At 43.1% G+C, this 25631-nt stretch overlaps 1 protein-coding gene across 1 annotated transcript in view; it reads right to left on the bottom strand.

The window, feature by feature from the left end:
* Nucleotides 1-25631, bottom strand: part of grip2b (glutamate receptor interacting protein 2b) — a 146597-nt gene that overhangs the window by 31640 nt on the left and 89326 nt on the right. Inside the window, exons 14-18 of the mRNA XM_059944303.1 lie at nucleotides 25334-25414; nucleotides 13976-14045; nucleotides 5965-6110; nucleotides 5256-5400; nucleotides 4072-4211 (exon numbers count right to left, since the gene is read on the bottom strand). Of these exons, the coding sequence (XP_059800286.1) occupies nucleotides 4072-4211; nucleotides 5256-5400; nucleotides 5965-6110; nucleotides 13976-14045; nucleotides 25334-25414 (582 nt within the window). The remainder of the gene's footprint in view (nucleotides 1-4071; nucleotides 4212-5255; nucleotides 5401-5964; nucleotides 6111-13975; nucleotides 14046-25333; nucleotides 25415-25631) is intronic.

Raw genomic sequence — 25631 nt, 5'->3', positions numbered from 1 at the left:
GTAACTTACCAGCAAAGATGCAGCTCCTTATCCTTCCTCATGCCAGAGATCAAATCTTTCTGGGGTGGTATCCTGTTCAAGTGAATGCGGAATATTTTATAACTGGATAGATTGCAGCCTCTGCTCAGTGTTGCTGGAGGAAATGAATGTTTAGGATTCAGATTTATTTATCACATTGAAACATACAGTTTGCATTAAAAACCAACACACCCAAGGATGTGTTGGAGGCAGCCCTCAAACGTCTCCACTCATTCTGGTGCCAACAGAGCGTGCCTGCTATGCTCTGCAGAACTACACAGAACAGAACAAAACAGAGCTAGGAAAGAAACAACAAAAGCAAAGCATGCCCCTTTCCTCCCTCACACCCATGGACAGTTCTCCAACCAGGACAGAACTCCGGTCCCCAAGTTTTAGCCATCAGGCTTCGACTTCTGGACTTCCACTTGTCCTTTGGGCTTCGATCTTCAGTATCGAACCCTAGATGAGCTGAAGGCAGGACCCCAAACTCCAGCCTCGAGCTTCAAGTCTGCCACATAACTGGCCCTCACATCTCCTGCTCATCTGATCCAAGTACACACATATCCGGCTGAGCCTGGCATCTCTGAAAGTCCTTTGTCTGCTTCATCTGGGGCACTCTTCAGCTTCTTTAGTGTTGCTGTAAATGTGCAGGAATTTCATACTCTTTAAGTGTTTGGGACCACTCAAGAATCGTTGGTGATTTGTTGCAGTCACTAGCATTGGCTGAATTTGAACAATGTTGGATACCAGAGGGTTGTCACATTAGTGCTGTCTTCACCAAAACCAAGATTGTACTCTTCTCCTCCCCCATCTTCTCATTCCGGCTTCCTCCCCCTTCCATTCTGGTCCTGATGAAGGGTCTTGGCCCACAATGTCTACTCTTTATTCCTTTCCAAAGATGCTACCTGATTTGCCAAGTTCCTCCACCATTTTGTGTGTGTACCTCTGGATTTCCAGCATCTGCAGAATCTCTTCTGTGAAGATTGTTTTCAAACTTGTTCTCTAAAGCTCTGTTTCACCGCGCTTTTGAAATACAGGCCTCTATCACAGCAGGAAATACAGTCAGATTCAGATTTATCACTTGAACATTGAAACATGCAGTGAAATGTGTCATTTGTGTTAACAGCCAACACACCCAAAGGACAGCCCACAAGTTTCGCCACATTTTCCAACGCAAGGATAACATGCATCTATAGAGAAAGTAGATTTAGTGAATTGTTTCTAGTAAGACCACTACTTGCGGAGTAGGAGCAGTATGAAACAGTGCGGATGTGAAAGGCACGAGGGACTTCACTTCAGGCAAACTTTCTGAAATGATTAGGTGCTGTAGGACACAGGAAAAGGTTGCACCCAGTGGGAACAGATCTATAAAATGGAAAGTAGATCCCCCTGCAGGCCCTGAGGCTTTATTTGTGCTTAGAACAAGGAAAAGATGGTTTCCATTGAGCCCCTAAGTTGTGAAGAGGTTGAGAGAAGAAAAATGCACCACTTAATCATTCTACACACAGTAAGCTTTGGACACAGGCTCATCCGGTTGGTTTGGAGAGTCCCACTCCATTCAGGGACCCTCAGACTCAAAAGTGGTTACTTCCCCCAGCCATGAGACTGATCAACACGTCCACTCACTAACCCACCCCGCCACCACTACCTTATCATTGCCTATTAGAATCACCTTACGTACAGATACTCCTGTACCTAGCGTTACATCATGGTTATGTATATAAGCAAACGTTATGCATTTATGTTTATTGTGTTCCTTACACTTATTGTGTTTTTTTCATGCTGTGTCGGATCCAGAGTAACAACCATTTTGGTCTCCTTTACACTCCTAAACTGAAGAATGTCAATAAACAAACATGAATCTTGAAGAGTTTGTTTTTTTGGTAAATGAGTTTTTTGTTATTAAAAATCTATTTAAAAATAACTGGTCATAATGAGGACAGGACTGGACTATTTGTTTTTGCATGGCTGTATCTTACCGATACTTTTATGTGCTACATGCCATGTGTGACTGTCGGTACTGTGTTTTGTAGCTTGGCCCCGGAGTAACGACGTTTCATTCGGCTGTATTCATGTATGGTTGAGTTAAAATTAAATTGAATAGTACAATACTGTGGATATTCATTTACAGGACAGGGAGTAATGCCCCAACTGTTGCCCTCTTGCTCTCCTCTATTTGGACAAGTACTATACAAATTAATACACACCCTCTTGCTCAAAATTCACCAGCCAATGGAATAATCATAATAGGTAGGATCACAGCTGAGCTTGTTCTGAAGCCTTTCACCTCAAGGACACCGCACTCAACAGGACCAGGTCAAATCTGGACTGCTCGGCCACTGACTTGTCAGATGGTTCAGTCACCCTGCTGGGCCACTTGGGGCAGCTATTTTGTCAATGTGACTTGCTGCTGCAAGAACACGTGACCAAGAATGTAGTAATCTTTCCCCTGAGGCCTTGAGCATGGCTAATCTGTATTTTAACCCCATCTATCCACACTCCGCATCCCCCCAAACAATCTCTTAGCCTTGGTCTATATGAGACTCTGTGACTCACTATCTGTAGGGTCACGTGGCTGGTTGTAGCATCAAAGCATACAGGCTCATTAGAACAGAGGGGAGCAAGGGAAAGCTGATGGATCATTCCCCACTTATCCTGTAAAGAGCACCCACAGTGTTTTGGTCTTCTGGTTTAATAAAGAGCAAAACTTCGACAGGGAGCGCTGGTACAGGAGAGCAGCATCTATCATCAAGGAACCCACCATCCAAGCCTTGCTCTCTTCTCACTGCGACAATTGGGAAGGAGGAACAGATCCTACACCACCAGATTTAGGAATAGTTATTACCCTACAGCCATCAGACTCCTGAACCAGTGTGGATCAAATACATCAAAGATGGCGCCAGCGAACAATGCCACCAAAAGCAACGTCCTCAAGACAGATGAAGAAGCGAAACCTTTCACTTCTTTTTTGTTTCAGATATAGTTCTGTTACTGTTAGAGCCTGTTATCTACATTCTGGTGGTGTGATCTCAGGCGATCTGACGCTTTGTTGTCTCCGAGGGAGCTCCCCAAGGCTGCGACCAAACCGTGCGTCATGGAGGCTCAGAGCCAGGAGATAGGATGCGAGCCCACAATTGACTCTATCTCTTGCCAATCTTGCCGGTTTAACTTGCACAGAGGAAATTATCTGGGCGGGTGTGGAGCCGAGCATGTAATCAGCACCTCAGCTGGCCTCTCGCTCGCAACTGCATGTCAAGGTGTCTGCGTGTTACCGTCTCTCACTGCTCCCGAGGGAAGGTCTTGGTGTTCAAGTGATCGATCTCTCCTCATTAGTGCTGTCGGAGGATTGTCCGGAAGCAAGGTTTAATCCACGCAGATTGTAGATCTGGACTCTAATTCAGTCTTTATCATGTGATCTAATCTAGCTCTAGTTCTGGTCACTCTCTTTGGTTACAACTTCTGGGTGATTTTGGAATCGGCTTGGCCTGCAGGTAATGAACATTAAGCTTTGATAACTTCACTCACACAACACTGGACGGATGCCACAACCTATGGATATTGTAACTCATCTTCTCGGTGTTATTTGTTTATTTATTTATTTTGGTGGGGTTATGTTGCTTTTGAACAATTTGTCTTTTGCACGTTGATTGTCCGTCTCATTTGTGTGTGGTTTATCACTGATTCCACTGCACTTCTTTGTTCTGCTGTGAACGCCTGCACAGAAGTGAATCTCAGTGTGGAACATTTGACCCTTGAACTTAGTACATTTGACAATTTAAGCTTTCAACAGCCTTACTGCAGAGAGAGCTCCAGGCTCTTGATATTGAAAGGAGCATGCCAAGTTTACTCCTGAACACTCTGATCTTATTTAAAATCATGTCCCTTGATCTCCCCACCAGAAGAAATGGTCTTCCTGTATCAAAACCATTGAAAGCACCTCAATGATACTATCCTTCCAACTCTCAAGCAATGGAACATATTGCCTGTTTGTGCGGTGACTCCACAAAGTAATGCCCTGTAACTCCCCACAGCGCTGCGGTGGTTAATACTCACGGTCTGCTTGCTTCTTGATTTTCAGGGTTACCGTCTCGCCAGCCATCTGCAGCAGGTGGATGGCCTCGCTCAGAGGTTTTCCCTTCAGACTCACGCTATTGATGGCCAGTATCCTGTCCCCTACGTGAATGGCACCGGTCCTGAAAGCACAGTTAAAAGTCAGCCCCCGTCCACCTCCGATCCCAGCCACCTCGCATCCTCCATCTGTCCTGATCAAGGGTCTTGGCCCGAAACGTCGCCTGTTCGACTCTCTTCCATACAGGTTGCCCGACTTGCTGAGTTCCTCCAGCATTTTGTATGTGCTCCAGCATGCCGCAGATTCTCCTGCGCTAGTGATACCTTGCATCCGCTCCCCTCACTTAAGTTCCCTGCGAGTAGCTACTGCCCCTTGACTGCAATGTCAGCTGATTTCATCACGAGGAAAGCGAGGACTATCAACGCAGAAGTTTACAGTGTCACCTCACCAAAGCTCTTCAGCTCTGGGGTCCTCAGGAAGCAGCCAGTGGGCGAAAAAGAACATAGGAAATGGAAGCACGAGAAGGCCATCCAGCCCCCTGTGCCTACGTTCCCCATTCATTAAAAATATGGTTGGTTTTTTCCCTCTGTACTGCTTCCATGCATAAAGTCATTGAGACATACAGTACATCACAGAAACAGGCTCTTCAGCCTACTATGTCTCCACTGGCCATTGTATACTAATTCTACTCATCTGCATTTTGCCAATAGCCTTATGCTTTTTGGTTGTATAAATGTTTCTTGAAGTGCACACAGTCTTTTCACCCAAGGTTGGGGAATCAAGAACTAGGGAGCATAAGTTCAAGGTGAGAGGGGAGAGTTTAATAGGAATCTGAGGGGTAATGTTTTTACCCCTAGGGTGATCCAGACAAGGAATGAGCTGCTAGAGGAAGTGTTTGAGGAAGGTACACTAACATTTAAGAGGCAGTTGGACAGGTAGATGAATAGGAAAGTTTTAAAGGCATATGGGCCAAATGCAGGCAAATGGGACCTATTTAATGGGTGCCTCGGTTGGCCTGGACCAGGTGAGCTCAAGGGCCTGATTCTGTGCTCTCTCACTCTAATTACTTCTTTGCTTGAGTGTATCTGCCCCCACCACCTCCTCACTTAGCGAGTTGCGTGTTCCAGCCAGCCAAAGCACATGCGGAGGTTGAGTGTGGATTCTCTACCTTTCTGCCAAACCTTTCTTGGTGAGCCCGCTGATCACAATGGGATCAAAAGGCTCCTCGGTGCCAGAGATGGTGATTCCCAGTGGCCCTCCGTACCTCTTCAGCTCCACACTGTATATTATTGCACCGGTCCTCTCCTGCTCGTCTGGTGGAGACAAAGAGTGAGAAGTAAATACCCTAAAACAGCGCAACACTAGTCACCTGCAAGACACACAGCAGGTCCTATCACTCTAAAGAATATTAAACTGGGAATCTTGGTCAACAGGGTAGAACTTGGTGCCAGATGGGGTGGTTTGAGTAACTCAGAAACTGTTGACCATGGGATTTCCATACAAAATAGCCTCTAAAGTTTACAAAGAATGATGCAAAAAGCAAAAATACATCCTGTGAGCAGCAGTTCTCTGAAAAAAATGCTTTGTTAATGAGGGAGGTCAGAGGAGAATGGTTCAAACTGACAGGAAGGTTATATTACCTCCACTAATCATGCGTTCCAACAGTGCAGAAGGGCACCTCTGAATGGATCATGTTGAACCTTGATGAGCTATAGCAGCAGAAGACCACACTGGGTTCCGTTGCTTTATCTAATAAAGAGGCCACTGAGTGTATAGTTCATACTGTTCCTGTACTGGGTGTGATTGATGACACAGAGTAGAAGGACCTTTGTATGTGTCCTGTAATGTCCCCAACCTGGGCGTGTTTGGCCAAGTACCTGAGTTGTCCTCGTCTTTTCGGATCTTCAGTTTGACCAGCTCGTCACACTGCTGCAGGATCTGCACAGCATCCTCCATCGAGCAGTTCTCCAGCCGTATGTTGTCAATAGCTAAAAGTTTGTCGCCAGGCTCCAGAGTTCCAGTTCTGTTGAAGGAAAGAAGGCAGTGGATAATACCACACTCAGGGTGCTGTGCAAAGCAGCTTCTTTCAGCATGCAGGGCCATGATTGCTATCTATTCCCAAGTCCCAAGTGAATTCTACTTAATAGAACAATGGCATTCCACTGCCTTCCCTCACCACCCCCTTTCCCCTTTCAGGAGTCTGTCCTCTCTATGATTCCCTAGTTTGCTCATCCATCTCCACTCCTTCTCACGTTTCCCACCCATTGTTGTCTGAAAGGAGTTTGTATCTTCTCCCTGTGACCGCGTGGGTTTCCTCGACTCCAAACGTGTATGGGCTATAGTTTGTTTGGTCACATGGTGTAATTGGGTGGCGTGGGCTCATTGGGCTGGTAGAGCCTGTTACTGTGTTGTATCTCTAAATCTCAAACCACAGGAGAGGCATCAGCTGCTCTCTGGCCATATTCCTTCATGTTAGACAGGAGGGACCCAGACTGTGGGAACCTTGTACTTCTTCCTTCTAAATTTGATGTTTGTCTTCTGGAGAACCCAAATGCAAACAGGGTGACCATTCTGCATCTACAGGGCTTTTTCCACCAGAGAAAGTGGGGTCTCCAAGTGGCCACCCATTTTAATACTACTTCCCACTCCCATTCCAACTCCGACATGTCACTCCTCTACTGTCGCGATAAGGCCACACTCAGGTTGGAGGAGCAACACCTTATACTTCATCTGGGCAGCCTCCAACCTGATGGGATGAATATTGATTTCTTGATCTTCTGGTAATGCCCCTCCCCCTTCAACACTCCCCATTCTTTTTTCCCTCTCTCACTTTATCTCCTTACCTTTCTTCCAATTCCCCCTGTCTTATCAGATTCCACTTTCTCCAGCCCTTTATCTCTTTGTTATCAATTGTTCTTTCCTTCACCCGTCCCTGTCTCCCAGTTTTACTTTATCAGCTAGTGCCTCGTATTTCTTCCTCCCCTCCCATCAGCTTCTTACTTTGATTTTTCGTCTTTCTTCTCCAGTCCTGATGAAGGGTCTTGCCCTGAAACATTAACTGTATACTCTTTTCCATAGATGCTGCCTGGCTTGCTGAGTTCCTCCAGCATTTCGTCTGTGTTGCTTGGATTCCCAGTGTCTGCAGGTTTTCTCTTGTTTGTGATTTTAACTATAGGACTGGGCTTCCTGTGGCCTGTTACTTTAATGCTTTATGCCAATCCTGCTCTAACCTTTTCTCTGACCTCCTAAACTTGCTCCAGTGAACCCAATAGCCTTGATCAGTGGCACCTCATTTCTATCTCAGCAGATTACAACCCTTAGCCCTCAAGGTCTGCATTCACCAAGCTCAGGTACGTGTGTGTCAGAGTTGACCAGTTCCTATGAAAGAAGGGTCATTGACATGAACCATTATATCAGATTTTCTCTCTCCACAGATGCTGCCTGACCCTACTGGATATTTCCAACTTTCTCTTTTATTTCAGATTTCTAGCAAAACAATTTTTGCTTTCTGTTCTCTTTTGTCTCCCTCCATTCACATTTCTCTAGGTAATTCGGCAATTAAGATGTGCTCACAAGCCTATGTCAGCCAACACCACCATCTCCTGTTCCATTCAATCCATCTTGGTGTTCATCCACCCTATTGTGTTCCCTTTCTTCTCTCTACTCTTCCCCTTTCGCCACATGTTAACACATGCTTAGTCTCCTGAAATGTTACCATCGTTTCCCTCTCTGAAAAAAGCTGGATAACCTGCCAAACATTTTCAGCATTTCTGCACTAATTATGCTTCTTATTCCGTACACCTCCAAAGTGCATAGTAAATTTATTATCAAAGAACATATATGTCACCATATATAACCCTGAGAACTTGGGCATACTCAATAAATCCGTAATAGAATAATAACTATAATAGAATCAATGAAAGACCTGTATTAACATTAAAACTCATCTCAACATTTCCTACTTTGTCACATTGGAGAGGAGGTAAAAAAGCCCCAAGACACATATTGTTTTAGGGACAGCTTCTCCCCTTCCGCCATCAGATTTCTGTAATGGATAAAAACCCATGAACTCTGTCTGATTATTTTTGCTCTCTTCTTGCACAATGAATTTATATTTTATATATAAAGTTTCCTTCAATTTATAGTATATTTTATGTATTGCACTGTACTGCTTCTGCTAAACAACAAACTTCACGACATATTGTCAGTGATAATAAACCGGATTCTGATTCTTTAACAATGCCTCATAATACTGGAACTTCAATATATCCTAGCAACCACAGTCTATAGCCTTCCAAAACCTAAATAGTGGCACCAGTCATCGTCTCTTCCTTTTTAACCATCCACTGTTATATCCTTTTAAATCACTGTACTGTCACTGCAGTCTGGTTTTGATCTTTCACCTCAGTTTCTTAGCAGGAAAACAACACAATCTTCATCAATGATGCCATTACCTTTAAGAGTTTTCAAACTTCATCAAAGTTATGAGTCAATGTTTTACCCTGGGATAAGTGCAATATACAGATTTTGTCAGTTTCAAATGAAAAGTTGCTTGTCAGTCTTGTTTGTGTGTAGTTTTTCATTGATTCTATTTTGTCTCTTTGTTCTACTGCGAATGCCTGCAACAAAATGAATCTCAGGGCAATATGTGGTGACACATATGTACTCCGATAATAAATTTACTTTGAACTTTAAAAATCACAATGGAAACAAGCGATAAAAATAAATAAGACTGGCCTGATTAACGGATGGGCAAATGACTTCCAGAACCACTCTGATGTCTGGTTTTATTCTCAAGGGAATGATGAGATATGCTACTCCTTGGATTTTAGAAAGGAGGTTTAATATAGAGCACTTCACTACCTCAGTGCATCCCTTTATTGGCTCTTTCCATTATGCCCAGCCAACCCGCTTCTCTAACCACTCTGAAATGGTTTGATACATGTGAGTAGTTTGTTGGGCCTATGTCACAGGTTAAGGAAATTTACCCTTGTAGATAATACATCGTCCATGAAACTCATTTTCTTTTCCTAATTGGAAGCAGAGGCCAAAGGCCAGAGTGCAGAGACAAGACAAATGTAAAAGAACATGAAAGAGATGACACGATTGTGGCAAACTTTCAACATAAAACATTGAATGTTACAGCACAGAACAGCACAGAACACCACAATGTTGTGCCAACCTTTTAACCAATTCCAAGATCAACCTAACACTCCTCTCCAGCATACCCTCTATTTTACTTTCATCCATTTGCCTATCTAAGAGTCTCTTAAATGTCTCTAATGTATTTCCCTCTACAACCTTTGCCCTGGCTGTACATTCCACACATTCACCACTCTCTGTGTAAAAAATTAATTCTGACATTCCACCCCACCCCCCCGACCCACCAAAACTTCACTTCAATCACCTTAAAATTGTGGCTTCTTATAGTCAGAGTCATAGAACAGCACAACACAGAAACAGGCCCTTCGGCCCATCAAATCCATGCTGAAAAAATTTAAACTGCCTACTCCCATCGACATGTACCAAGACCACAGCCCTCCATACCTCTACTACCCATGTACCTATCGAAACTTCTCTTAAACATTGAAATCGAGCTCACATGCACTTGTGCAGACAGCTCCTTCTGTATTCTCATGACCCTCTGAGTGAAAAAGTTTTCCCTCATGTTCTCCTTAACTTTTTCACCTTTCACCCTTAACCCATGACCTCTGGATGCAGTCCCAGAAAACCTCAATGGAAATAGCCTACTTGCATTTACCCTATCTATACCCTTTATAATTTTGAATATCACTATCAAGTCTCCCCTCAGTCTTCTATGTTCCAAGATATAAAGTCATAATCTATTCAATCATTCCTTATAACTCAGGTCCTCCAATCCCATCAACATCCTTGTAAATTTTCTTTGTAAATCCTTGTACTGTTTCAAGCTTATTCACGTCTTTCCTGTAGTTCAGTGATCATATCTTCACACAATACTCCAAACTAGGCCTCACCAATATCTTATACAACTTCAACATAACATTTGCTGTCCTGTTCTCAGTACTTTGATTTATGAAGGCCAATGTGCCAAAAGATTTCTTTATCAACCTATCTACCTGTGACATCACTTTCAACAAATTATAGACCTGTATTCCCAGATCCCTTTGTTCTAGCGCATTCCTCAGTGCCCTACCTTTCACGGTGTAAGACCTACCCTGGTTGGTTCTATTAAAGTGTAATACCTCACACTTGTCTGCATTAAATTCCATCCGCCACTTTTCAGCCCATTTCTCCAGCTGGTCCAGATCCTGCTGGAAGTCATGATAGCATTCCTCACTGCCAGCTACATCTCCAATCTTGGCGTCATCTGCAAATTTGCTGGTCCAGTTAACCAGATTATGATCCAGATCATTGATTTATATCAGATGGCAAACAACAACAGACCCAGCACCAGTCCTGCAGCACTTCACTGGTCACAGGCCTCCAGTCAGAGAGGCGACCATCTACTAACACTCTCTGGCTTCTAATCCAATTTACTACGTTATCTTGCCAGCCAGGCGACCTTGAACCTTCTTGATTAAACTCCCATGCAGGACCTCGTCAAAGGTCTTTCTAAAGTCCACTGCCATGCCTTCATCCATTTTCCTCAAAGGACTCTATAAGATTGCTTAGACATGACCTACCATACACAAAGCCATGCTGACTATTGTCATCAATCCATGTCTGTCCAAGTACTTATAGACCTCGTCCCTTAGAATACCTTCCAATAACTTTCCCACAACGGATGTCAGACTCAGCAGCTTATAATTCCCTGCTTTCTGTTTCGAGCCGTTCTTAAACAGCAGAACAACATTGGCTACCCTCCAATCCTCTGGTACCTCCCTTGGAGCTAAGAAAGTTTTAAATATCTCTACTGGGGCCCGGCAATTTCTGCACTTGCCTCCTGTAGGGTCCAAGAGAACACCTTGTCAGGCCCTGGGGATTTATTTATTCACCCTGATTTGCCTCAGGACAGCAAACATCTCCTCCTCTAATCTGTACAGGGCCCATGAAGTTGATGCCACTTAGTCTCATTTCTATAGACTCAGTGTCCAAGTCCTGAGCAAATACAGACGCAAAAAATTTTAAAATCTCTCCTATACGTTTTGGCTCCACGCATAGATTGCCATTCTGATCTTTCAGAGGACAAATTTTGTCCTTTGCAATCTTTTTGCTCTTAACATTTATGTACGTTTGTAGAATCCCTTAGGATTCCCTTTCACCTTGTCTGTTAGGGCAACTTTATGCCTTCCTTTAGCCCTCCTGATTTCTTTCTTAAGTGTTCTCTTGCATTTCTTATACTCCATAGGCACCTCATTTATTCCTACCTGCCAATACTTGCTATGCACTTCCTTTTCACTATTAACCAGGGCTTCAATATCTCTTTAAAACCAAGATTTCCTACACATGTATTCTTTATGTTTTATTTTGACAGGCACATACAAACTTTGCACTCTCAAAAATTCGCTTTTGAAATATAACTTTGCCAGAAAACAGCCTGTCCCAATCCACACCCGGCAAATCATATCTGATACCATCAAAATTGTTCTTTCTCCAATTTAGAATCTCAATCTATGGATCAGAACTATCTTCTTCCATATTTACTTTGAAATTAATGGCATTATGCTCACTGGAGTCAAAGTGTTCTCCTACACGAACTTCTGTCACTTGCCCTGTCTCGTTCCCCGACAGCAGATCCAGTAAAGCACACTCTCTCACAGGGACTTCTACGGAAACTTCCCTGAACACATCTGACAAACTCAGTCCTATCTAGTACCAGTAAATATGCATAGAGTTAAAATGACCTACTCTAACAACCTTATGTTCCTTGCCACAGTCTGCGACCTCTCTACAAATTTGTTGCTCTAAATCTCTTGCACTATTGGTGGTCTGTGATATAGCACCATTAATGTGGTCATACCCTTCTTATTTCATAGTTCCATCCATAATGTCTCACTAGACATGTTCTCCGGTCTGTCCTGATGCAGCACTGCCATGACATTTTCCCTGACTAGTGATGTCAGCCTCCTCCTTCAATCCCCCTCACTCTACCACATCTAAAGTGACAGAAATCCGGAATACTGAGCTGCCAGTCCTGCCCTTCTTGCAACCAAGTCTCATTAGCGAGTACAATATCATAATACCAGGTGTCAATCCATGCCCTGAGCTCGTCCACCTTTCCTACAAAATGACTTGCGTTGAAGTATAAACAGCTCAGGCCACTAGCTGCACCATGTTCAACCTTTTGATTCCTGACTTTGTCTGAGGTCTTACCAACATCTGACTCCACAACCTCTCCACTAACTGTTCTGGCACTCTGGTTCCCATCCCCCTGCATCTCCAGTTAAACCCCACTGTGCAGCATTAGCAAACCTTCCTGCGAGGATATTAATCCCCTTCCAGTTAAGGTACAAAACATCTCTTCTGTACAGGTTCCACCTTCCCTGGTAATGATCCAAAAATCTTATGTCTTCCCTCCTACACCAATTCCTTAGCCACGTATTAAACTGTATAACCTTCCTAGCTCTAGCCTCACTAGTGCGTGACACATGTAGCAATCCTGAGATCACAACCTGCCCTTTAACTTAGCACTGAACTCCCTATGCAGAACCCCGTCACTCGTCCTACCCATGTCATGGACCAAGACGTCTGGCTGTTCATCCTGGACCCTGCCACACAGGAGGTAACATACTATTCAGGAATCTCATTCATGTACACAGCTCCTCTCCTCTGTTCCTCTGACTAATGTATCCCCTATCACTGTAGTGTGTCTCTTCTCCCCCTTCCCTCCTGTGTCACCAACCACTGTGAATTTCCTCTACTAGGTCAACTCCTTCCTACCAACAGTATCAGAAGGGGTATATGCATTGCTGAGGGGAATGGCCACATTCCCCTTCCTGACTGTCACCCAGTTTCCTGTGTCCTGCAGCTTCAGTGTAATTACCTCTCTGTATGTACTATCTATCACATCATCAGCCTCACAAATGATCCAGAGTTCATCCAGTTCCAACTCCAACTCCTTAATATGGTTTGTTAGAAACTGCAGCTGGATACACTTCTTGCAGGTGACAGTGGAGATCTCCTTGCCTTCCCACATACCACAAGAGGTACCTTCCACTATCCTGCCTGGCACCTCTGCTGTTCTAACTGAGCAGATATAAAGAAGGGGCGAAAAAAAACTACCTACAGCTTTTTTGCCTTCTCTGACTGAAGCCTCAAAGAGCTAAACCGTCAAAATCTCCACTCTGTCCACTCACAAAATGGCCACTCTGCTTGCCCCTGCCTTATTTTATTTTGTTCTTGCTAATCATTCCTGAGCGTTGATTGGCTGCTGCTCAAAGCTCCAAGAAACTGGCACAAATCAACACATACAAACGTCAGGTCTCAGCCCAAAACATTGACTGCTCATTTCAACGGATGCTGCCTGACCTGCTGAGTTCCTCCAGCTTGCTTGTACGTGTTGATTTGACCCCAGCATCTGCAGTGTACTTTGTGTTTACTGGCACAAGTAAACACGCTAGCTGTCCACTCTATCAATGTCTCCTACCATCTTGTACACCTCTATCCCACTCTCCTTCATTCCAAAGAGAAAAGCCTTAGTTCATTCCACCTATCCTCAACTAATACATGTTTTGGTTTTTGAAGATTGTAGTTTGTGATGTGTATAAAATCATAAAAGGTAAGCATGGGAAGGTTTGATTCCCTGAAGGATATCTGTAGCCCAGCAGAGGGCACACATTCTGTACCATTGTATTTATATAGTGTATACACCTGGAACAGTGAAAGCTTGGTGTTAAAGACCAGGCATTGCCTCTTCTCTATGGTCACCTCATTATATGGATAAGTTAACTTGTGAAGAGTACTTACCGGTGTGCTACACTCCCCTTCTTAATATCGGATATGATCAGTGGCTCCCCAGGCTTCCGGCTTACAGCTGCTGAATGGAAAAATTCAAAGTCATTCCAAAGCACTTGACATAAATTGAATTACTGTCGAGCCCAGCCATTGCCACTGTGGAGAGGAAGCACAAAGCAGTGGCTAGTTATTGGGTTCTTAGTGTTGATGGTTGCGGGGAGAATGTTGGAGAGGTGGAGGGATGGCTGTTGCCTGGTACAAACCATGCTGCCATGTACGGACTTAAAGACACACTGAGGCTCAGTTTGGCCAATGCAAGGGCCTTATGGGGAAGTGCAGCAACATAAGGTCAACTGGATAGTGAGGAAACTAGGGTCCTATGTAACATGAGCGCCACTAATACTTTACCCACAGGATGTATTAACTTAGAACATAGAACAGTACAACACAGTAGAGGCCTTTGGGCTTGCAATGTTATGCTAACCCTTTAACCTACTTCAAGATCAGTCTAACCCTCCCCTCCCACATAGCGTCCATTTTTCTTTCATCCATGTGCCTATCTAAAATCTTCTTAAATGCCCCTAATGTATCTGCCTCTTCCACCGCCCCTGGCAGAACACACCACACACCCACCACTCTCCACATTAAAAAAAACTCTCTGATATCCACCTATACTTTCCTCCAAACACCCTAAAGTTACGCCCTCTCATATCAGCCATTTACATCCTAGGGAAAAAGTCTCTGGCTATCTCTTATCCTCATGTACACCTCTATCAAGTCATCTCTCATCCTGATGACATTATGAATGTATAGATTCTGCCAACGTAGTGCAGGGTATAGACTGCACAACACTATGAGTATAGTGAAAGCCATATCTTCCTTTTAGGAATAAAGATTATTTAAAGTTTGTTTAAAGAATAAAGTTTCCCTGCCCCTTTTTGGATGGCACACTGGGATCTTTTCAATCCCTGTGGATGGCCAAAAGCCCCAAGTTTTGCTTCTTTCATGAGTTGTGGGCCCTTCGTGTGGCCCTGCCTGAACTGTGAGTGCAAGACTCTTGGACAAATAGTGAAACTGTGATCTTTTGATTGCAGTGCTATCTTTTACACAACGCGACAGAAATGAACTTTCACGGTTAAATTTGGACACCGCTTATTTTAAGTGGATTTCTGCATAGTCTTATTTTCCCTTTCTTTCCAATACTGAAGAAGGATTTGTTAAGTTTTATAACTTCAAAGTATTAAATTAATTCAAAGGATTCCAGGAGTCCAAAATGCAGGTACAGTTTCATCTTTACTTTAAATGAGGCTCACATATGGTTTGGTAGCATGATAATGTATGTAATTCACATATTTATACATATAACCCATAATGAATTATTTAAATCATCATCCTGACACAGTGGTGTCAAGAAAACAACCTCTCCCTCAATGTTTCAAAAACAAAGGAGCTGGTTGTGGACTACAGGAGGAATGGAGACAGGCTGACCCCTATTGACATCAATGGATCTGGGGTTGAGATAGTGAACAGCTTTAAGTTCCACAGCATACACATCACCAAGGATCTCACATGGTCTGTACATACCAGCTGTGTGGTGTAAAAAAGCACAACGCGTCTCTTTCACCTCAAATGGTTGAAGAAGTTTGGTGTGAGCCCCCAAATTCTAAGAACTTTCTACAGAGGCACAATTGAGAGCATCCTGACTGGCTGCATCACTGCCTGGTATGGGAACTGTACTTCCTTCAATCGCAGGACTCTACAGAGAGTGGTGCGGACAGCCCAGCACATCTGTAGATGTGAACTTCCCACTATTCAGGACATTTACAAAGACAGGTGTGTAAAAAGGGCCCGAAGGATCATTGGGGACACAAGTCACCCCAACTACAAACTGTTTCAGCTGCTGCCATCTGGGTAATGGTACCACAGCATAAAAGCCAGGACCAACAGGCTCCAGGACAGCTTCTTTGACCAGGCCAACAGACTGATTAACTCATTCTGACACAACTGTATTTCTACGTTATATTGACTATCCTGTTGTACATAATATTTATTATAAATTACTATAAATTGCACATTGCACATTTAGACAGAGACATAACGTAGAGAGTTTTACTCCTCATGTATATGAAGGATGTAAGTAATAAAATCAATTCAATTCAAAGTGAAAGATTAATTAACATATATATATATATACACACACACACACGATTATTCATGTATTATTGAAATATCAAATATACAACACTCCTCTCTGCTTAGCTATAAACTCCAACTCAATAGAGAATGCAGCTCAATTATTTACACAGTATACTATATGATATTGCTACTATGTATAAACATCCACAGCGTAGTAAATTTTAAATTATCCCATTTAGGCCTAAAGATTTAATTACTTTGGAGGATTTCTTACCCTTATGGGATAACGTCTTTCCTGACAAGGGGGTCACTCTGCTTGGCTGGTGAAATTTGTGCCTGTGAAACAAACTCAAGTTTCTCGTCCTCCTCTGTGATGGTTGTTGGAGTTGACTCTGAGACTGCAGGAAGTGGTTCTGACAGTGGTAGCCATCTTTCTTCTTCTAGACTGTGCATCTTAATCTTGGGAAGGTGAATTTAGTTCACTGAAGTATTCCATTATTAATCCTTCTCCTTTGTTTTCATATTTCCATTGACTCTTCTCTTTTTGGACTTCCATTCATCCAGCTGGGCTTTAGCCTTTGCATCTTTTTTTTTACAAGCAGTGTTGTGTCTCCCACTTGAAATTCAATCAATAACCTTAATGCACTCAGAGTAGGTTCTGGTTTATACTAATAAAAGCTGAATGCTTGCAACTTTCCTGAAACTTCTTGAACTCTGGTAGGGCTTCTTGAACCTGGTAGGGCTCTGAAAACTTGTGCTAACCAATTGGAGGAGATGTTCAAAGACATATTCAGTCTCTCATTGCTACAGTTGGAAGTTCCCACCTGGTTCAAAAGGGTAACAATTATACCAGTGACCAAGAAGAGCAGGGTAAGCTGCTTTAATGACTACCGTCCATTAGCACTCACATCTTTGGTGATGAAGTGCATTGAAACACTGATTATGGCTAGAATTAACTCCTGTGTCAGCAACGAGCTGAACTTGCTGCGATTTGCCTATTGCAACAGTAACTCTTAGGGCGGACGTGACCTTACTGGCTCTTCACACAGTCTTGGATCATCTGTACAATACAAATACCTATGTCAGGGTGGCATTTATTGACTACAGCTCAGTGTTTAACACAATCAGTCCTACAGTTCTGATCAAAAAGCTCTGGATCCAGGGCCTCTATACCTCCTCCTGAAACAGGATCCTCAACTTCCTATCCTGAAGTCCACAATCTGTGTGGATTGGAAATAAAATCTCCAAATCGCAGATAATCAACACTGGCATGCCTCATGGATGTGTGCTTAGCCCACTGCTTTGCTCTCTCTATACTCATGACTGTGTGGCTAAGCATAACTCAAATGTCATCTATAAATTTGCTGAAGATACAACTGTTGTTGGCAGAATTTCAGATGGTGACGAGAGAGCGTACAGGAGCAAGATATATCAGCTATGAGTGGTGTCTCAGCAACAACCCTGCACTCGATCACCTGATTGTGGACTGCAGAAAGGGTAGTACGAGGGAACACACACGAGTCCTCAGAGGGATCAGAAGTAGGAAGAGTGAGCAATTTCAGGTTCCTGAGTTTCAATATTTTTGAGGATCTAACTTGGACCCAATATGTTGATACAGCTACAAAGAAGGTCTGACAACATCTCTACTTCATTAGAAGTTTGAGGAGATTTGGTATATCACCAAAAATATCACAAATTTCGACAGATGTATCGCGGGGAGCATTCTAGCTGGCTGCATCACCGTCCTGTATGGGGTGGGGGGTGGGGAAGCAAGTGCACAGGAGTGAGGTAAGCTGCAGTGAGTTGTAAACTTAGGTCAGCTCCATCATGATTTATATATATATATATAAAAAAAACAAAGCTCATGACTTATGCCGGTGATATTAAACCTGGTTCTGATCCTCATTTTTTTTTCAAAAGTAACGCCTGATTAATACATCAGAAGCTTTTTCAGATGCGTTGCCTTCAAATTCTGCTGTAGTCAGACCCCTGCGTTCGATACTTTCATGGTTCCTTTGAGCAGCATGGTCCATCTGTGGTCCAATATCTTTTCAAACCAGAGACGCAAAGGTTGGCCCAACATCTGTTTGTCTTTTATTAGGCGACTCCTTCCTGATCGGCCAAATGCCTTCTATGCAATGAATGACATGACACTGAGGAAAACCCTCTCTCCCCTCGAGGAACAGGCACCCGGTCTGACCACAGCCAAGACGAGGAAGCACCTAGCCAGGGTAAACCCAGAGCTGTGGTACCGGGTTCCGAGGGACTGTGTGGCCCAGCTAACAGAGGTCTTAACAGACATCTTTAATCTCTCTTTGAAACAGTGCCCTGTCCCTGCAGGCTTTAAGGCAGCCACCCAAGAAAGCGATGGCAACTGGCCTAAATAGATACCTCCTAGTGGCACTGGCTTCAAAAATCATGAAGTGCTTGATAATGGATCGTATAAAATCCCACCTTCTAGCTACATTGGACACTTTCCAGTTCACTTAATACTCAAGCTGGTCCACTAGTTATGCCATAGCCTCGGCACTCCACTCAACCCTTACCCACCTGGAAAACACTGCCTCATACACATCGACTTCAGCTCAGCGTTTAACACAATCATCCCTCAGAGGCTGGTGAGTAGACTGTCCTCGTTGAGACTCAACAGCCCTCTCTGTAACTGGAGCTTGGACTTCTGGATGGAAAGACCCTGGTCAGTGTAAGTTAGCAGCAACATCTCAGCCCTGGTGATCCCAGAGCTGCGTGCTCAGTCCACTGCTGTTCGTGCTGCCAAGACACAGCTGCAATGACAGATTCACTTTGCTGACGGTACTACAGTGGTTGGCCTCATTAGCAACGATGCTGGCATTCAGAGAGGAGGTGAAGAGACTTGTCAAACGGTGTGAGAACAACAACCTGAGTCTCAACGTGGACAAGAACAAAGAGATGATTGTGGACTTCAGTAAGGCACAGGCACAGGTCGACCGCTCCCCATTGGACATCGCTGGCTCTGCTGTGACGAGAGTGAAGAGCACCGAGTTCTTTGGCGTGCACATAACAGGTGATCAAATCTGGATCCACAACTCCCTCACTAGTCAAGAAGACACAGCAGTGTCGACACTTTCTGAGGAAATTGAAGTGAGCAAAATTCCCATTTCAATAACTTTCTGGAGGAGTACGATCGAGAGTGCCCTGTCTGGCTACATCACTGTGTGGTACAGAAGGTATCAGACTGCAAGTCCTTACAGGAGGTAGAAAAATCCCCCTATTTGTGACATTTACCTGGAGTATTGCAGATGGAGGGCCTGAAGTATTGTTGAGGATCCCTACCACCCATCCCACAATCTCCCTGACCCACAGAAGCATCGGGATGAGGAATGCCAGACTGGGTAACAGCTCCTTCCCTCAGGCTGTCATGAATACAGAGGTCTCGTCACTAGGTCAGCAAGCTGCTTACTGTTCACCTGTGCTGAACTCTGCATGCATTTTGAATTATATTTTATTGATTTTATTTATGGCAATATTTTGGTTTATGTACTGTGTGTGGTATATGTTGTGTGGGTGCACTAGTCTGGAGGAACGTTATTTCAATTGGTTGTAAATATGTACAGCCCGATCATAATAAACTTGAACTTGAATTTGAAACTTGCATCTCAGCTTGGTATGAAAGCACCAATGCACAGGAATGGAAATGCTTACAAAAAGTCATGATATAGCCCAGACCATCAGAGGAAAAGCCCTCTTCACTATTGAGCACATTTACAGGGAGAGCTGCCACTAGAAAGCAGCATCCATCATCAAAGAACTCCAACATCCAGCCCATGCTCTCTTCTCACTACTGCTTGTCAGGCAGGAGGTACAGGAGCCTTAAGTCCCAGACAACCAGGTTCAGAAACATTTATTACCCTATAGCCATCAGGCTCCTGAACCAGCATGGATAGCTCCACTCACTTCAACTCTGAACTGATCCCACAACCTCCTCACTCACTTTCAAGGGCTCAAAATCTTTTGTTCTTGGTAATATTTATTTATCTATCTGTTTGTTTGTGTGTTTATTTATTTATGTATTCACTTATTTGCACAATGTGTCTTCTTTTTCACATTGGCTGTATATTTTTTCATAAATTCTACTGTAATTCTTCATTTTCCAGTAAATACCTGCAATAAAATGAATCTCAAGGTTGTACATATTGAAATGTACCTACTTGGGTAATAAATTTACTTTGACTTGGAATATTTTGAATCCGGCAAGGGTTCTACAAACTCCCAAGGGTGACCCCCTGCGATATTTCATTCTCTTCTTCTTTCAGTCCATTTTGCTGTTACTGTTCTGCTACCCCACATTGGGACACTCTTCCCCTCTGACCTAATTAACAGATGAGCTAATGCTTAACAGCAGGGAAGATAACTGGTTGAACAATGGTAGAATAATAACCAGCTTTGGACTGTGTGGCTGAGTCACAGAAAGGTCTCAAGCAGGGAAAGAGTTAATGCAAACTTAGATTCCAAGGCTGTGCATTGCAATGCAACAGCTTGGACCCATTGTGAGTATATTGTACAGGGAAAGGTAAAGAAAACTGCGAGTATTGTGGATTCTGGTTAATTGGGACACATCAAGACGGTACATTTTGGCCCAATTAAGTGGTTACCTCAATTAACTGAAGCTTCATGGAAACTAGTTAGAAAGGTATAAAAACAACACACTACTATTTAACAGAGCAACAAATTATGTACTTAAATGAAATTCAGAACAAATTAGAACACAACCAGTACTACTACAGTACCCATAAAACTTTGTATAAGTTTTCGGCGGAAGAATTCATTTAGAGTACGCTGCCGTGTTCTTTTGATTGACAGTAAATGAACAAAATCTGCATGGACACCGAGTGCAGATGATGAACTACCTTCATACAATGCTTTTGACAATTGCATCCTCCAAGTCTTCATTCAAGGTGATTGTTGATACCCTTAAATTCTTTGTAGTTTCTAACTTGTTGAAGTACTGAAATCATTTCATTTGCAGTCAGCCATTTCTGGCATCTCAAAGCCTGAATACTTGAAACCACGGTAAGCAAAAATTTTCTTATTGCTTATTTCTTATTAACGAGCAGTGACAAGAATCACTGCGGTTTGAACACAAACACATGCAACCGCTGCTGTTTAAACACTGCTCATTCTAGGCATGGTGGAGTGTCTAACGGCCACACAAGTGCACACGTCAGTCATGTTAAGCAGCATAGTGTCCCAATAAAATAAAGGAAATCGCAACTATTTTCTTGATTAGATTTGTTCTTTTAAGAGTTGTCCAAAATAAGTGGCCCTGATATACCAATAGCACAATTTACTGAAATCCACTGTATTGATTGTGAAAAAAGACTGTGTTGAGAAATAAAAAGCTAAATGCAGGTCTGTTCATTTACACAGAGCTTGGTTTGGCTGATTAAATATACAATGGAACATTATTTCTTCCAAAGATCATTGCCACTAATTATGCTCAATGTAAGTCATAAATCCAGCCTCAGAACCAAGACCTAGAGAAGATATTTGCCTGTACTTCTCCATAAGAATGCAATCTTACCCCTCTCACAGGGCTCCTTGTTACTAGCATCACATATTGATTAGCCATTAGCAATAAAATAAATAATTGAATTCAATCGAGCCAATGTTTCCAGCTTCAGAGCACACAAAGAGCATTCTCCCCCCACCCCATCTTCACACCACAAAGCCCCTCATCTCTCTTGAAGTCCCTTGTTACCAGCAGCACATATTGATTAGCCATTAGCAATAAAATAAGTAATTGAATTCTCAGATTTACCAGTAGATAGGCAAAAATATCTAGTGGCCTGCACAGTAGTGTAGCAGATCGTAAAACACTAGTGCAGTGCCAGCCGACTGGGTTCAGTTACACATTCTCCCTGTGACCGCGTGGGTTTCCTCCAGGTGCTCTGGTTTTCTCCCACAGTCCAACGATGTATGGGTTAGGAAGTTAATTGATCACATGGGTGTAATTGGGTGGCACAGGCTCGTTGGGCTGGAGGAGCTTGTTACTGTGCTGTATCTCTAAATAAATCTATAATGAAACTGAAAGCCCTCTTACCTCTAAAGATTTAAAAATTAGCTTTAATTCTTTAGAGGCAAGTACATTAAAATGAATAATGAAATGCATTCTTATGCATCAAATCAAACCAACGAGAATTGCGCTGGGCAGCCCACAAGTGTTGCCATGCCTCCAGCATCAACGTAGCATGTCCAAATCTTACCAACCCTACCCGTACATGTTCGGACTGTGGGAGGAAACCAGAGCACCCAGAGCAAACCCACATGGTCATGGGGAGAACGTTCAAACTTCTTTCAGATGGTGGCTGGAATCAAACCCCACTCTTACAGCTGGTGCAGTAAAGCCATGCACTAAACACTACACCACCATACTGTCTCAGTACCTTCTCCATGATACAATCAAATTGTGACTGATCTTTTACCTCCTGTACTAACCCCATATAATTTCCTTAATCTATTGATCTCTGTCTTGATGTACTCAGCGTCTGGGCATCCACAGCACTCTCAGGGCTGGGAACTCTGACGTCTCTATTGTCTGATAAAGGATGCTTGACTCATCCCTGTCTTGTCCTTATTCCGAGACAGTGACTCCCAATTCTACACCCTCAAGCCAAGGGAAACATGATTCCCACATCAAAAAAGACAACTGGGAGAAAATTCGGTGGGCCAAGCAGCATCTGGAGGAGAGAAAGAACTGCTGATATTATGGGTCAGACACAGACCCGAACCAGGGTTTTGACCCAAACTTCAACAATTCCTTTCCTCCCACAGATATTTGAAAATAAAAAGCAACACATACAAAATGCTGGAGGAACCCAACTAAACAAATCTGATCAGAGAGGAGAGTGGACCGTGGGAGAAAGGGAAGGAAGAGGGTGCCCCTTCTCCTTTTCTATCTCCCCAGGTTTCCCTCTGGTGCCTCTCCTCCTTCCCTTTCTCCCACAGTCCACTCTCCACTCCTATCAGATTCCATCTTCTTCAGCCCTTTCCCTTTTCCACCTTATTGACTGCTTATTCCTCTCCATAGATGTTGCCTGATCTGTTAAGTTCCTCCATCATTTTGTGTGTGTTGCTCTGGTTTAAGGGCATCTGTGGAATCTTTGAGTTTCTGATTTGAAAGTAAATGGTGTACATGGATAGTTGATAGTCAGGCTCAGAGCTGAGGGTGTATTACTTTGCTGTAGATTTCTGTGACTCTATAGCCTGTGATTATTGGGGATTTCAGGTAGATTGGAAAAATCAAGTTGGTACTTGATCCCAAGAGAGAGGATTTGTAGAATGCTTATGAGATGTCTTTTTTTTTGTTAGCTCAGATTGTGGTTGAACCCACTGGGATAAAGACTATTCTGGATTGGGTGTTGTGTAGTGAACTGCATTTGATTAGGAAGCTTAAGGTAAAGGAACCTTTAGGAGTCAGCAATCATGGTTAAAGAGGCAGAAGGAAGAAAACTATAGGCCCACTAGTCCAACCTCAGTCGTTGGGAAGATGTAGTCAATAGTTAAGAATGAGGTTTTGGGGTACTTGGAGGCACATGATGAAACAGGCCAAAGTCAGTATGGTTTCATTAAGAGAAAATCTTGCCTGACAAATATGTTGGAATTCTTTGAAGAAATAACAAGCAAGATGGACAAAGGAGAATTGTTGGATGTTGTGTACTTGAATTTTCAGAAGGCCTTTGATAAGGTGAGACCACTTAACAAGTTAAGAGCCCTTTTCTGAAAAGATACTTGCATGGATAGAGCATTGGTTGATTGGCAGAAAGCAAAGATAGGAATAAAAGGAGTCTTCTCTGGTTGGCTGCCAGTGACCTGTAGTGTTTCACAGAGGTCTGCGTTGGGACAGCTTCTCTTTACATTATATGTCAATGATTTGAATGGTGGAATTGATGGTTTTGTGACCAAGTTTGTGGACAATACAAAGATAGGTGGAGGAGCTAGTAGTTTTGAGGAAGCAGAGAGGCTACAGAAGGACTTGATCAGGTTAGGAGAATGGGTAAGGAAGTGACGGACAGAATACAGCGTCAGGAAGTGTATGGTCGTGTACTTTGTAGAAGGAACAAAGGCATAGAATATTTTCTAAATGGGGAGAAAATTCAAAAATTCAAGGTGCAACTGGACTTGGAAGTCCTTGAGCAGGATTCCCCAAAGTTTAAATTGCAGGTTGAGTCAGGGAAAAGGAAGGCAAATGCAATGTTAGCATTCATTTCAAGAGGACTAGAATATAAAAGCAAGGGTGTAATGTTGAGGCTTTCTAGGGCACTGGTGAGGCCTCACTTGGAGTATTGTGAGCAGTTCTGGGCCCCTTAACTAAGAAAAGATATGTTGACTTTGGAGAGAGTTGAAACACTTAGACAGAGTGGATGTGGAGAGGATGTTTCCTGTGTGTGGGGGGTCTAAGTCTAGAGGGCACCACCTCAGAATAGAGGGACATCCATTTTGAAAGGAGATGAGGAGGAATTTCTTTAACCAAAGGGCTGTGAATCTGTGAAGTCAATTGCCTCAGACAGGTGTGGAGGCCAAGTCATTGGGTGTATTTAAGGCAAAGGCTGATAGGTTCTTGAACAGTCAGAGCATGAAAAGTAACAAGAAGGCAGAAGAATGGGGTTGAATGGGAAATTGGATCAGCCGTGATGAAATGGCGGAGAAAACTCGATGGCCGAATGGCTTAATTCTGCTCCTATCTCTTATTGTCTTATTATATAGGATCTTTCAGATCCTTAAGATGGTCAATACATTTAGAATAGATAAAGAAAACTTTTGTAGTGGAATCAATGTTACACTGCAACAATAAACACAAGAGTCTTTGCAGATGCTGGAAATCTAAAGCAACAAACGCAAAATGCTGGAGGATCTCAAAAGGCCAGGCAGCATCTATGCAAATAAAAAAAACTGTTGATATTTCAGGCCTAGGCCCTTCATCAGGATTTTAACAGCAAAGTGACCATTTGTACACAGCAACCCAAAAATAGCAGAGACTTAAGCATGCCTATTGAGTTTTGGTTACAGAGTAGACTACCTGGAGGCTGACTGACTTTAACATCCCTCCTGAAAGGGATACCTCAACAGAGCAGCACGGCCTTAGGTGACTTCAGAAATTCCTCAAGCTTTTAGTTCTAAGGCATGAATCCATTCACAGCCCGAAGTGCTCGCACAACTCATCAAGCAATAGAAGGGTCTGAAAGAGTCTCTACTCACAGCTGATGGTAATGCCCAGTTCTACGCCTCTTTTCTTGGGGAGTTTTACATGAAACGTTCCACTGCTGGGAATAACTGATTCTGTGGAAAGGAAACAAAGACAAGAGATGCAGCCTTAGTCATCAGGACTTTATTTGTGTTAAATGTCGGTAACGTATTGGCTCTGTTTCCTTCTGCAGTTGATCATATTCCACGAATGACATTTGATAAAACTTGATGGACACATTTGTACCACATTCATGTGTTCATTGTTTTAAAGTAGCTTCTATTAACTTCATTTAAAAGCTGTAACACAAGA

The sequence above is a fragment of the Hypanus sabinus genome, chromosome 19 (genome assembly GCF_030144855.1).
Source record: "Hypanus sabinus isolate sHypSab1 chromosome 19, sHypSab1.hap1, whole genome shotgun sequence".
Classification (NCBI taxonomy): Eukaryota; Metazoa; Chordata; class Chondrichthyes; order Myliobatiformes; family Dasyatidae; genus Hypanus; species Hypanus sabinus.
The sequence above is the reverse complement of the archived record's forward strand: the minus strand, read 5'-3'. Positions and strand labels throughout refer to the sequence as shown.